The sequence below is a fragment of the Manis pentadactyla genome, chromosome 3 (genome assembly GCF_030020395.1).
Source record: "Manis pentadactyla isolate mManPen7 chromosome 3, mManPen7.hap1, whole genome shotgun sequence".
NCBI lineage: Eukaryota > Metazoa > Chordata > Mammalia > Pholidota > Manidae > Manis > Manis pentadactyla.
The window spans coordinates 218,127,596-218,140,232 of record NC_080021.1 but is presented as its reverse complement, the minus strand read 5'-3'; the positions used below and the strand labels follow the sequence as shown (position 1 = coordinate 218,140,232).

At 57.5% G+C, this 12,637-nt stretch overlaps 1 protein-coding gene across 2 annotated transcripts; it reads right to left on the bottom strand.

The window, feature by feature from the left end:
• Positions 1-712: 712 nt before the first annotated feature.
• Positions 713-12,332, bottom strand: GFI1B (growth factor independent 1B transcriptional repressor). 2 transcript variants are annotated; one of them, XM_036913416.2, is made up of 7 exons: positions 11,704-12,332; positions 5,399-5,518; positions 4,798-4,935; positions 4,082-4,353; positions 3,338-3,475; positions 2,113-2,377; positions 713-1,521 (listed from the first exon to the last, which is right to left on the bottom strand). In XM_036913416.2, exons 2-7 carry the CDS (start codon positions 5,505-5,507, stop codon positions 1,343-1,345), a joined length of 1,101 nt encoding a protein of 366 aa, XP_036769311.2. In that variant the 5' UTR covers positions 5,508-5,518; positions 11,704-12,332; the 3' UTR covers positions 713-1,342. The 2 variants fall into 2 exon arrangements, with proteins under 2 accessions (XP_036769311.2, XP_057355151.1); XM_057499168.1 differs by having other exon boundaries at positions 2,113-2,278.
• Positions 12,333-12,637: the final 305 nt, after the last annotated feature.

Here is a 12,637-nt window from a genome sequence, read left to right as displayed (position 1 = left end):
TCTGCAAAGTCCCTTTTGCCATATAAGGTGACATTCACAGGTTTCAGGGACTAGGATGCAGGTGTCAGCTTCGGGGCCATTATTCTGCCTACCACAGTGACTACAGTAAGGACCCTGGGATGGGAAGACTACCTCCTGGGTTATCCTTGTGACCCTGATGCCAGCCCAAAAGCCCTCACAAGGAGGAGGCAAGAAGGTCAGGCAGGGTGAGATGGGATGACGGCAGTGACCGTCAGAGGGACCCGCTGTGAACGGGGAGGAAGTGGCCGCCCGGCAGGGGAATGCACCGGCCTCTAGAAGCTGAAGGAGGCTGAGGAAGCAAATCTTCCCCCTCTCCTCTGTCATCTAGAAGGAACCAGCCCTGATGACACTTTGAGCTTAGCCCTGTAAGATACTTTTTGGGCTTCTGTCCTCCACAACCATAAGAAAATAAATGTGTGTTGTTTTAAGCCCCTAAGTCTGTGGTCATCTGTTGCAGCTGCCCCAGGAAGCGGGCACAGCCCCCAGCTGCCTTCACCTGGCCCTTCCCTGTGGTTTGGCCCACGGGGCTCTTAGGCTTCTGGTCCAGCGCTTACCAGTTTGGTGTGGGAACATGTCTCCCACCTGGTCTGTGAGCAGCTCCACACCACCCCTTCCCAAAGCTTCACACACTAGCTTGCACCCAGTAGGCATTTAATACAGGCAGGTCAAATGTAAATAAATCTGTGTCTTTATTTTTATTTACAGCAGTGGCAAGGAACAGGCTTCTGACAGCAATAACTGCAGGCTTCTCTGGCCCTGTGGTCTGACAGTAGAATTGGAAACCCCGTGGCCAGCTGAGTGCTGGTCAGAAGTGGGGGGCAGACAGCACATCCGGCTGAAGCAGAGGGGCGCTAGCCCCCTACTGGGGCAGGAGGAAGCTCTGAACATCCATGGTGACCAGAAAGAGGCCCCCTAAAATCCCAGGTGATCAGATCCCAGCATAGAGGGCAGTGGGCAGGTGGGGGGGGACTTCTTGTGGGCCCCAGTTCTCATCTGTCCTAGGAGCCCTGTCCACATGGGGCCTCTCCAGCCTTCTAGGCTCTGCCCTAGGGAAGGCACCCAAGCTCTTAGGCCTCTAGACAACTTCAGCTCAGAAAAGGCCCAACCCAGGTCCCACACTTTGCAGCAGCAAAATCTGGGTCCAGAGAGGGAAAGCAACTTGCCCAAGGTCACACAGCAATCCCCAAGTCTCAAAACAAGCTTGAAGATTCCCATCCAGTGCTGCCTCCAGGAGACTGGGGGTCTGGGAGCAGGAGGCTGGTCTCCCTCTGGGTTCCGGGACCTCAGGGCAGGCTGGCCGGGGTCCAGAAGCGGTGCAGCCTCACTTGAGGTGGTGCTGGCTCTCGCGGTGCCGCCGCAGGTCCACCTTGCGCTGGAAGCCCTTGGTGCACAGCTCGCAGCTGAAGGGCTTGAAGCCGGTGTGCTTCCGGCTGTGGGTGATGAGGTTGGAGCTCTGGCTGAAAGCCTTCCCGCACACCTGGCACTTGTGTGGCTTCTCACCTGCAGGACAGGGAGGGTCAGGTCAGGGCCCACCGCGCCAGGTCTGGTGCCCCAGAGCCCTGCGTCTGGTCTCCCAAACTTGGGTACGTTCTCTGTCACTGCCAGCCACACTCATTCTGGAAAATAAGGAGAAAAGGGAGACCAGCAAAACTACAGCTTTGACGCCCCTAAATCCCCCAGGTTGTCCCTGACCCGGGTTAGGTAGGAGCCGGTCCGTCTTGTTTATCAATCCAGCCCGGCACCTGGCCCAGGGCCGCGTGCAGGGGAGGCTGGTCAGCCCGAGGAGCGTGAGCTGGAGGAGGGAAGGAAGGGTCAATGCAAGACAGCTTCACCTGCTAGTCTCACTTCTGCCCAGAGATCGCCAGTGTTGACCTTTTCTGTCTCCTTCCAGTATTTTTTCTACGCATCATGTGAACCTAAGTAACAGTGCGTCCTGCCCTCCTGTTGCAGGGGAGCACGGCCCCCACTTCGTAACTTGACCTCACCCCCGAAAGCTGGGACCTGTCAGCAGTGGCAGGCAGGGTCCCCTGGGGCTCTGCCTGGGCCCCGGGCGGGCTTGGTGCGGGCACCCAGGCTGGGCGGCGGCCTCACCAGTGTGGATGTAAGTGTGCTTCTTCATGTCTGACTTCTGGTGGAAGCGCTTGCCGCAGAACTGGCAGGGGTAGGGCCGGGTGTCTGAGTGGATGAGCAGGTGGGTGGAAAGGGTGGACGAGCGCTTGAAGGCCTTGCCGCACATCCCGCACTCGAAGCTGCGCTCCTGCCGGAGGAAACGAGGCCCCGGGGGGTCAGGCACAGGCGGGGCCTCGCGACCCGGGACTGCCACGCTGGGCGCAGGACTGGACCCGGCCGGGATCCCCTGAGGAACAGGACACTCTGTTGGGGTGGCCCTGAGGACAGGGTCTGAAGGAGCAGGACCCAGGGACCCCCATTCCTGCACCCCAGGAGGGACTGAGGCTTGTGGCCTGTGTGGGATTTGTCCTTGTAATATTTACAGCATCCACACAAACTAAGCCTCAATACATGTTTATCAACTGACTCATGGAGCAACTGTTCTGGGGGCTTTTCCAGGCCCCTTAACCCAGAGTGAGTTCCTTGAGGCAGGGATGGTCACGGGCTGTGCAGTGGTTTGGTTAAGAGTCTGAATTATTGGGGCCCAGTTCTGGTTTCTTTCTCTGACTAGCCATGTGACCTCAGGCAAGTCATTTAAGCTCCGTGAGACTCAGTTTCCTCATCTGTACATTGGAATCGTAGTAATGACCTCAAAGGGTAGAGAAGTGAGCCAACAGAGGGCACGAGGCCCACACTCACACACGGAAGCCCTCGCGATCATTTCCTGCTCTTCCCACCCGATGTGTTGTATTTGCCCAGGTGCTGGAACTCGGGCCAGCTTCAGGGGCTTTCCCTGGGATGGAGTCCTGAAGAAGGGGCTCCCTAGCCTAGGCAGGAGTCAGCTAGGGCTAAGTGGATGAGAGGAACATCGAAGCCTGACCCCCAGATTCTCAAAGTCAAGAGCCTCAGAGCTGAGCACACCTGCCCTCACCACCCAGGGGGCAGGATGGTTTCTGAGCACCACAGTCATCTCACTGCCTCCAACATCCCACCTGGGCCAAGAGGCTCTTCCAGCTGTGCATGAAGCTACGCGGTCCACCAGGGAGTGCCATGTGTCAGGAGTGGGTGTTAGGGGAGGCAGACAGTGAGGGACCCTGATTTGTGTCAGTCACCCTCAGGGTGGGGTCAGAAACCTCGCCATGGCCTCCTGGGAGAAGCACGGGGCAGGAGGGGGACCAGGGGGCCCTGTGCTTGAACAGCTGCCCACCTGAGAGTGGACGTGTGTGTGCTGCTCCAGGCTCACGGCGTGGCCGAACGTTTTGCCGCAGACGTCACAGGCGAAGGGCCGGGTCCCGCTGTGGGAGCGGCGGACGTGCACTTCAAGCCCATGAGGGGTGGAGAACACCTAGGGGCAGGGGGCAGAGTGTGGGCCTGCTGAGGGCTGCAGAGGCAGGCCGGCTGGGGCCCTGTGGCCACCCCACCTCTGCGCCCAGGCCCAGGCTTGCATCGGTGTGGAGCCGGAGGAGCACTGGACTGCCGATTCTGCTGGCATTTGCTGTGTGTCCTGGGAAGGTCCTTCTCCCTTTCTGTGACTCAATTTCCTGTCTATAAAATGGGGCTTGGAGGGGCATCTACACAGCCCCTCTGAACGTATTAGAGGCTGAAAATTCCAGTGGTGAAGAGCTGGGAGTTGGACAGAACCAGGTTTCAATGCTGGTTCTGATATCTACTGTGTGCTTTTGAGCAAGTGACTCAACCTCTCTGAGCCTTAGCCCTTCATCCACCCCTCCCCCCGGGGGCTCATGTGTGTCAAGTGCTGAGCACATGGCAGGGCACGTGGTTAGGGCTCAGTGAATGGCAGTGAGGACCGACATTATGAATCCTTGATCCCACCAGGAGACCCAAGACGCATAGCACAGGGAACACCAGGCTATGAACACCCATAGATGCCAGAGTACAGGAGCAGGGATGGTGGGCTGGCCTGCGAGCCCACCCAGACCCAGCTGCTCACCTTGTTGCACTTGATGCAGTGGTATGTGTCCATGCCTGGAGAGTAGTGGAGGCTGAAGTCCAAGGGTGGCTCAGCGCTGGGCACCAGAGGGCTGCCGTACAGGCTGACGGAGTGCTCCAGGAAAGCTGACTGCATGGTGGAGGGGGCCTGCCGGTAGCTGTGGCCATAGGATGTGGCCAGGGCATCCCAGGAGAAGCTGGGCTTGTAGAACGGGGGTGAGTCGGAGGGTGGCAAGTCCCTGTCCTGGGGTCGGGCTATCACAGCAGGGCCCTCTGTGGAGAATGGGACACATGCCTGGTTGCTGATTCACTTACCAATAGGGTTCCACTCCCCACCGTCCTCCACTTAGTGACCTCATGCTGAGGAGTTCAGTGTGTAGCCCAATCATTTACTGTTGGGCTGGCTCTGAGCCCTCACTGTGGCTCCTCAGCTTTTCAGTCTGGGGATGCACCCCCGGCCCCTGCAGAGTGCCCACCTCGCCCACTGCATTGGCCTGCTGGCTGGGTCCTCTGCCCCACCACACAGAAGCTCTCATTTGGGAATGAGCTCCCCACCCTGGAGGGGTCCAAGCAGAAGCTGGGGAGCCCGGATTGCACGCAGGTGACCTTGCCCATCCTTCCTGACTGCATGACTCCCAGGGCCCTTGCTTCCTGACCCACCCACACTCCTTTCCCCTAGCACTTGCTGCAGAGAGGCTGGGCCCCTGGGCTGGGTACCTGGTGCTGGGGCCGTCCTGGCCAAGCTCTGGTCCAGCTCTGCCTCTGGCTCCCGTTTGAGGTGGGTCCAATCCAGGCACTGGTTTGGGACCAGGGTGCTGAGGACGGGGCCATTGCTAAGGACCTGGTCCCTGGCCACTGTGGGGAGACAGGACCCCAGAGCCAGTAGTTACAGCTCTGGGAAGCCGAGGGAGCAAAGGAGAGGACTCCCTTCCAGGAGAACGGGCACCAGGGAGAGACAGCTTGCTGCCGCTCTGGCTGCTCATGCTAAGGGGCTCTGCCCAGGTGGTGGTTGCTGCGTGGGGGCCAGGCAGAGACCCCCAAGGAGAACTCTTGAGCCAGTCTCTGTTTTCCTAAGCGCTGGATCTCAGCCCTAGATCAGACCTTCGATCAGGACCCACCCATCAGGTACTGAGGACCAGCTCCAACCCTGATGCTCTTCCCACCCCAAGGGGTCAGGAGAAAAGGTTGCATTCATTCATTCAACCATCATTTACTGAGCTCCTCCTGCTTCCTGACTTGGAGGATGGGTTGCCTTGGGTGGGATGCTGCTATATCCCCACCACACGGGGCAGGGGGCCCAGCCTGGGTGCTGACTCACCAGGGCTGATGGCAGGAGGCCAGACTGGCTCATCTTCCTGGACGCGAGGCTGGTGGTAGGTGTGAGCCTTCTTGCTCTTCACCAGGAAGGAGCGTGGCATTGTCAGCATGCACCCTGCAGCTACAGGGGGAGAGGGTGAGGTTAGGAGGGACACAAGAACAATACTCCTGTGTATTTTAGAGCCTCCTCCTAAATTAGAATGCACTGTCCTGGGTTGAATAGCATCCCCCAAAAGTTCATGTCCACCTGGAACCCTACTTGGGAATAGGGTCTCTGCAGATGTATTCAGGATAAGATGAGGTCATACTGAGGCCCTAAATCCAATATGACTAGTGTCCTTGTGAGTGCAGGGACATGGAGACACATAGGCACAGGCACACAGGAAGAACCACCTGAGACAGAGGTGGAGGTCCAAGCGATGTGGCTGTGAGTCAAGGGGTGCCAAGGGGCGCCGGCACCACTGGAGGCAGGGAGGGGGGCGTGCAGCAGACCCTCCCTCAGAGGCTTCAGGGGGAACTGGCCCTGCTGACACTTTGAGTTTGGATTTCTAGACTCCAGAACCCCAAAAGGGTAAATTTGTGTTATTTTAAGCCACCTGGTTTGTGGTACTTTGTTATGGCAGCTACAAATCCTGGCTTCCTCACCGCTCCCTTGCTAGGAACCAGATACACCTGCCTTCTAGAAACCCCCAAGTCAGCCTCCTCCCACCTGCACGCTCTAGCTGCACTGGGAGGGGAGAAGGAAGGGCAGGGTCATCTCCACATGGGGCACACTGGGGACCTCACATCCTCATATCCGTAAAGCTGCATTTGCATCCTGGTGGGATCTGCAAATTCAGAGGCCACGGAAAGGGGGTGGTCTGGCCTCAGGTTTGGGAGTTAGATGCTCATGAGTTAGAATCCTAGCTCACCTGCTGTGCAATTTAGGGCAGATGTTTAACCTCTCTGGGCCTCCCCCTTTTGCTGTAAGGTGTGGTGTCCTGGTTTATAGTGCCAGCAAGTACATCATATGGGCTCTGTGCCTCTCACAAGGGGTCTGGCAGGCAGGCTGCAACAGGCGGCCACCTCAATTGCAAATGCACGTTAACGGGCAAGCTGGGAGCTGCTGGGGTCAGAATAGGGCTGCACCTTGTCCACAGCCCCTGCCCATAGTCTGGTCCCTAGAGAGGGATGGGCCTTCTTTCTCTTGGTGGGAGTGGAAGGAGGGTTGGAGCTGTGTGGGGTTCAAGGTCCAAGAGGACCACCCCCTTGCTCCCCCTCACCCAGAAGCCTGAGGCCATTTTGTGCACGTGGAGGAAGAGGCCAATGTCCACCAATCCCAGGGCCCAGCCCAGCCCATCACTGAACCCACGGGGGGAAGACACCGAGGAACCGCATCAGTGAGGTGACCTGCCCTTGGTCCCGGGAAGGGGTGGAGAGCAGCAGAGCCAGGCCGGCCTGAACATCCTGGTACTCCTGGTGTACAGTGCAGAACCCTCTGGGGCAGAGAGCATCGCCTGCATCCCTGTGCCCACCACGTGAGGCTCTCCTGAGGGCTCTGGGAGTCGGCATCTTCGGGTGGTCCTCTCTCCTCTTCCCCACCATGCTGCACCCAGGCAAGAGCTCAGAGGAAGTGCTCAGCCAGTGCGGCCTGGCGGCTCCTCTGCTGGAGTGGTCCTCGCTCCTCGGAGGAGTGGTCCCGCTGCCCTGGGCCAGCCGCCATGCAAGGCTGCCCGAGTGATACGGCCAAGCGCGGGAAGGGGTTATGGCTGCTCTGAACGACAGCGAGCCCTGGGTGATAAGGCCGTGCCGAGGAGCAGGCTGGGAAGAGGCAGATTAGAGAGGGTAGCTTGGAGCTCTGCCTTTGGAGCAGGCCTGGGAAATCACCCCTTCCCCAAGGGGATAGCCCAGAGCTAGACAGAAGAGGACCCCCGACCGTGCCTAAGCCTGCCTGCCCCTTCCCAGAGCCCTCAGGGGGCGTCGGGAGTTTGGGCCATGGCAGCTCCACCCAGGGGCAAGCCAGGCCTGACCCTCCTTGCTGTAGGCCTTAATGTCCAGATCTGCTAGATGGGGATCACAGCCCAAATCCTGGGAGCGCTGGGCCAGGGCAGGACCTTCTTTGTTACCAACAGGCATGTAGAGTGCTTGGCGCTGAGCTGACGGCTCAGCTGGCAGGGGAGCAGCTGCCAGAGGGCAGGCACTGCCTGCGCCCTGCCCTGGCCCACGGCATCCCCAGCCCCTGGCCCACAGCAGGTGACTCCAAGCACGGGGACCAGCCTGGACCACCTGCTGGGGACATGCCCCAGGCCCTTCTAGTCTGGGCTCTGAAATGAGGAGGTAGCACTTGAAGGCTTCTGGGGTCCCATCCAGCTGTCAGATTTTGGCTTCACAGGGCGGGCCTGGCCTGCCATCCTCCGCAGGCTTGTGGGGCAGCCTGCGGCGGCCTTATCTCCCAGGGACAGTCTTCTTCCTCCTGCCCCTTCCCCCTCCCCCACCAGGGCTCCCCACACCCCCTTCCTTCCCCCTTCTAACTCTGGGCTTCAGGAACCTCCCTGGGGAGGCCAGACCCTGGGCAGAGTGGGAGGACACCCCCGAGCTGAGGGAGGGCTGGGGGCTGGCTTCCTCTCACCTTTTGCTCTGCAGAGGCTTCTGAGGGCTATGATCTGTCTCTCTATAAAAAGGCTGTGTATCATTTTTTAGGCAGTATTTTATTAGTAAGTGAGTTAGCACCAAAGGTGGGCACTACAGCCGCCACGCTGGAATGAAATCCTCCCTGCAGCTGGAGCTGCACAGCCTCAGCTCCGCTGGTTCTGACCTGTGAGCTGAGTCACTGTCACCACATTTCGTAGAGGAGGGGCCCGGCTAAAGGCCGGCTGGAGGTCCCCCGGTAGCCATGCTCCTGAAGGCAGACAGTGGGTGGGCATTTATTCAGTGTGGCAGGCCCTGAGCTGACACGTGGAGGATGGGAGGGCATTTAAACCTCCCTGGTATGTGGCATGGCATTGAATCTGCCACCCACTGGGGTAGGGGAGGCAGTGATTGTCTTCCTGGGGCACAGGGGAAACCGAGGCTGGGAGAAGAAAGTGGCTGGCCCAGGGTCTCGCAGCAGAGCCAGGCCCAGGGCTCCTGTCCTGCCAGGAGGTGGCTCGCGGCCTGGTTCCCTGCCCATCTGCATCTGTGCATGGCCCTTGCAGCAGCCGATGAAGACAGCCTGCCCGGAGCAGGGAGGGCCAGGCTGGCCGGCTGGTGGGGCAAGATGGTGGAAAACCCAATCCCCCTGATCTTCACATCTTTCCAGAGCCCAGAGGGCCCCATGCAGGTTCCTGAGAGTTTCAGGTGTGGAGGCCAGTGAAAGGACGGACCCCTTAGGAGGCTTTGGTGTTCCCTCGGGCTCAGGACCTAAAGAGACCCTAGAGGTCAATGGATTCGAAGGCGGGACAGCACACGAGCACCCCCAGGGCTTGTGAGCACTCACACAGGGGAGCAGGGGCCCAGTTTCCAGGAGGTGATGCTTGGGGCTACTCTAGTGATCCCCCAGAGCCCCCAGTCTCCTGCCCAGAAGGGTGTCTCCGCCAATCCTGGCTAAGTGACTGCGGTGCAGCCGACCCCATGGCCAAGCCTCCCAGTGCACCGTCACGGCCAAATACAGGGGGAGAACTTCCTTTGGGCCCCTGTTCACTGAGTTAAAAAAAAAAAAAGAAAAGCAGGAACCAATCACCTGTACTGTAGTTAATGAACAGCCACACCGTTCTGATTCACACGAACCCGTTCTGAGAAAGAGCTAAGCGCAGAGATTGTGAAAGAACCCTAAGATTTCTTCATAAAACAGAGCCTTGATGATATCGGGCCTCCGGAAAGAGACCCACTGTTAACATCTCTCCAAAAACCCCCAGTCCCGATAGAGGGTCCCTTGACCCCAAGTCAGAATCTCAGCCAGGGCTTCTGGTGGGGGGGCAGCCTCGTACCCTCGCTCCCAGGTGGGGCCAGAGCCACAGGCCTGTGATTTCTGCACAACAAGGTGATGTGGGCCCTCTTGCGCTGAGTCTGATTTTGTGACTTGGAGCTTGACCATGTCAGCCTCCAGCCTGGGGCTTGGTTTTCCTATCTCTCAAAAGGGACGGTTGGACTAAGAGATTTCTAAACTTCCCTTTTGCTCTAAAATCCCATGCACAATTCGTTGACCTTCAGTGCGGGACTGACCCACCTTGGCTGAGAAGCATCGCCTGGGTTCCCTTTTCAGGAGGGTTGGGTAAGGCTTCGTGGTTTCTCAGAGTCAGTGACAGAGGACCCTTTGGACTTCCTTTGTGTTTAAAGATGTGACTCAAGGGGAAACAAACAGAAAAACCTTCCCTGTAGGAGTTGGGGGAGATTATCCCAGATCATTTTAAGGGCTCCAGCAGAGAGTATTATTTTTATTTGAAATTTGGAAGGGGTTCTCAAATGCCTCCAAAGTTCAGAGAACACAATGTCAAAAGTGAATCAATCCACTTCTGGGGGTATACCCCAAAGCATTGAAACCAGGGACTCTGATATTTGTACACCCAAATTTATAGCAGCATTATTCCTGGCAGCCAAAAGAGGGAAGCAACCCATGTGTCTATCAACAGATAACTGGATAAACAAAATGTGGTATAGACATACAATGGAATATTATTCAGCCATAAAAGGAAGGAAATCCTGACACCTGCTGCGACATGGATGAACCTTGAGGGCATTGTGCTAAACTCTGTCTAAAAAGGACAAATACTGGATGATTCCACTGATAGGAGGTCCCTAGAGTCATCGAGTTCATGGAGTCAGAAGACAAAAGGCGGGGACCAGGGGCTACGGGGAGGAAGAGGAGGTGTGGGTGTGCGACGGGACGGAGTCTCAGTTTTGCAAGATGAGAAAAGGTCTGGAGGTGGGGGGCGGTGCTGCACAGCAATGTGTGCACACAGCACTACCGAAATGTGTGCTTAAAAATGGTTAAGAGGGTCCGTTTCACGCTATGTGTATTTTAGCTTACTAAAAACAGAAATGAGTGAAACGTTTCCTGAACATCTCTGAATTAGAGACTTAAAGCAGCATCCATTGGTTTGCATTCCTGGAAACAAATGAACAAAAACTTCCCCCTGGACTGGGGAGGGGCAAGGCAAGGTTTTCTGTTGTTTCTGGAAAGGGTGGAGAGGCTGTGTCCCAGGGAAGCATCGAGTGTGATCAGGGTGCCTTCCCGGGGCGCTCCTCAGTCGCACCCCGCACCACCCCCGACAGCCGGGAGAGGAGGGTCTGCCTTGGGTCTGAGTGAGCTCTCTGATGTTCCCTGAGAACCCTCTGCCAGGAAACTAGAATGCCGACCCCAAAATCTGAGTCAGAAGAGACCACACGCGTGTCCTTACCCAGAGTCCCTCTGCTGCACCTGTGAGGATCGGCACCTCGCCACTTACTAAGACTGACAGGGTCTGCCTTATGCCTCCTCAGAAATGGGCAAGAGTGAGGCAGGCAGGTGCAGCTGAGCTATCTTCCACCAGATCCACGTCTATAGGCTGCCAATCAATTTCTGTCCCCTCAGGAATCTCATGGAAGCTGTGGACTCTCTCCTCAGAAAAATGTACCCAGGCCCACACCCATAGCAATTCCACGGACCCTTAACAAGACTAACTTTAGAGCAAGCACCTCTCCCCTGGCGCCCAGACTCTTAACCTGGATTTTCCCTCAAAATAGGTAGAAAAGGCCGAGCCACTACGTCCCTGTCCTTAGTCCTCGTGTTCCTGGAGGCTGGGGGCAGTGGGTGTGTGGGACGGGGGGAGCTGGGGATGAGGCAGAGATGGCAGGCTCCCTTTTCTCCTTAGGAGCATCTTGGTAAGAGGGCTCCTCATTCTCAAAGAGTCCCGGGAACTTTGGTGGGACCGTGGGACACTGGGGATAGATCTTCACTGAGTTCTTGCAACCCCACTCGCTTATTTTATAGACAAAGAAAGGCTCAGAGTGCTGGGCGAACAAGCCAGTTTGTGCCCAAGGGGAGACATCAAGTCAGACACCTTGTGCCAGGTCCCTGGGAGACCTGGGGTGTGCACAGAGGGGATAGCTATCCGCCCCAAATCGAGTTTTGAGAAGAGTGTCTATATACAGTTGGAGGAAGGCATAATTCCTAGACAGTCTCGCTGCATCTCAGATAAGACTCTTCTCACTACGACTTGGCCCCTGAAAGCCACATCCGATAAAAGAGTTTCCAGCCCACCTGACTGGCCCTATAGCTGCAAAAGGGTCTAGGTGACCTGCCTGGAAGCGACTGAGGGCAGACCTGCAGATGCCAACAGCAGAGGCAGGGGCGCGATCCGGGGCACTCACCCGTCCGGCTGCCGGCTGCCGGCCCCTCCTGCGCGGGAATCTCGCGGCCTCTCTGGGGATCGGCTCCACTCTGCCAACTTCGTGACTCTCTGCACAAACAGATACTTCTCCTTTTTTTTTTTTCCTCTCTCTCTCTGGTTTTTTTTTTTTTTCCTCTTTTCCCCTCCTTGATTTCCAATCTGATTATTTGTGTCAAAATCTGGCAGTGGAGGAACAGCCAATAGCAAGCGCGCGGGCGCGGGGCCGTATTTGCTTATCAAAGCCTCCCGGGACGGACACTTCTCAGGTCTAACCCGCCACTCTGCGGGCAGGACTCGCTCTCTCCAGAAATTTTGAATAACATCTGGATGAAAAGAAAGTAGTAGCTAGCTTCTCAATTTAAAAAATTAAAGTCAGAATAAAGCATTCATTTATAGACCTGATTTGTACAGAGAACTCATAACTTTTCTGCCTCCCTCCCTCCCTGCCCAAGTCCAGCGTCCGCTGCTGCCAAGCCCTTGGCTTGGGGGCTCCGTGGACCGCCCTTAGAAGGGCCCCCCTTGTCCTTGCAGGGGTCACCTCCGAGAAGTCACGCTTCCCCAGACTTGGCCCTAGAACCGGGGAAGAGGCGGCCGAAGTGTGGTCGTGAACGCGGGTGCCCCGCGAGGCAGCGGGATCCTCAGCCTGCTCGCGCCCACGCGCAGGTCGCACTCTGGGTCCCAGGGCCTGTGTGTGCCGCCATCTGGTGGCCGACGAGGAGTCCAGGGGAGCCCTCTGTCACCACCGGGAACGCGGGGGTGGCCAGCCTCGGACACCTCGCCCCATTTGGCCAGGAGCCCCATCCTGATCCCCCCACCTCCTTCCCCCTCTGCCCCTCAAGCCTCCGGCTTACAGGGTGACTGATTTATTCCAGGAGGTTTTGCATAAGGGGGGAACTCAAAACAAAAGCTCTGTT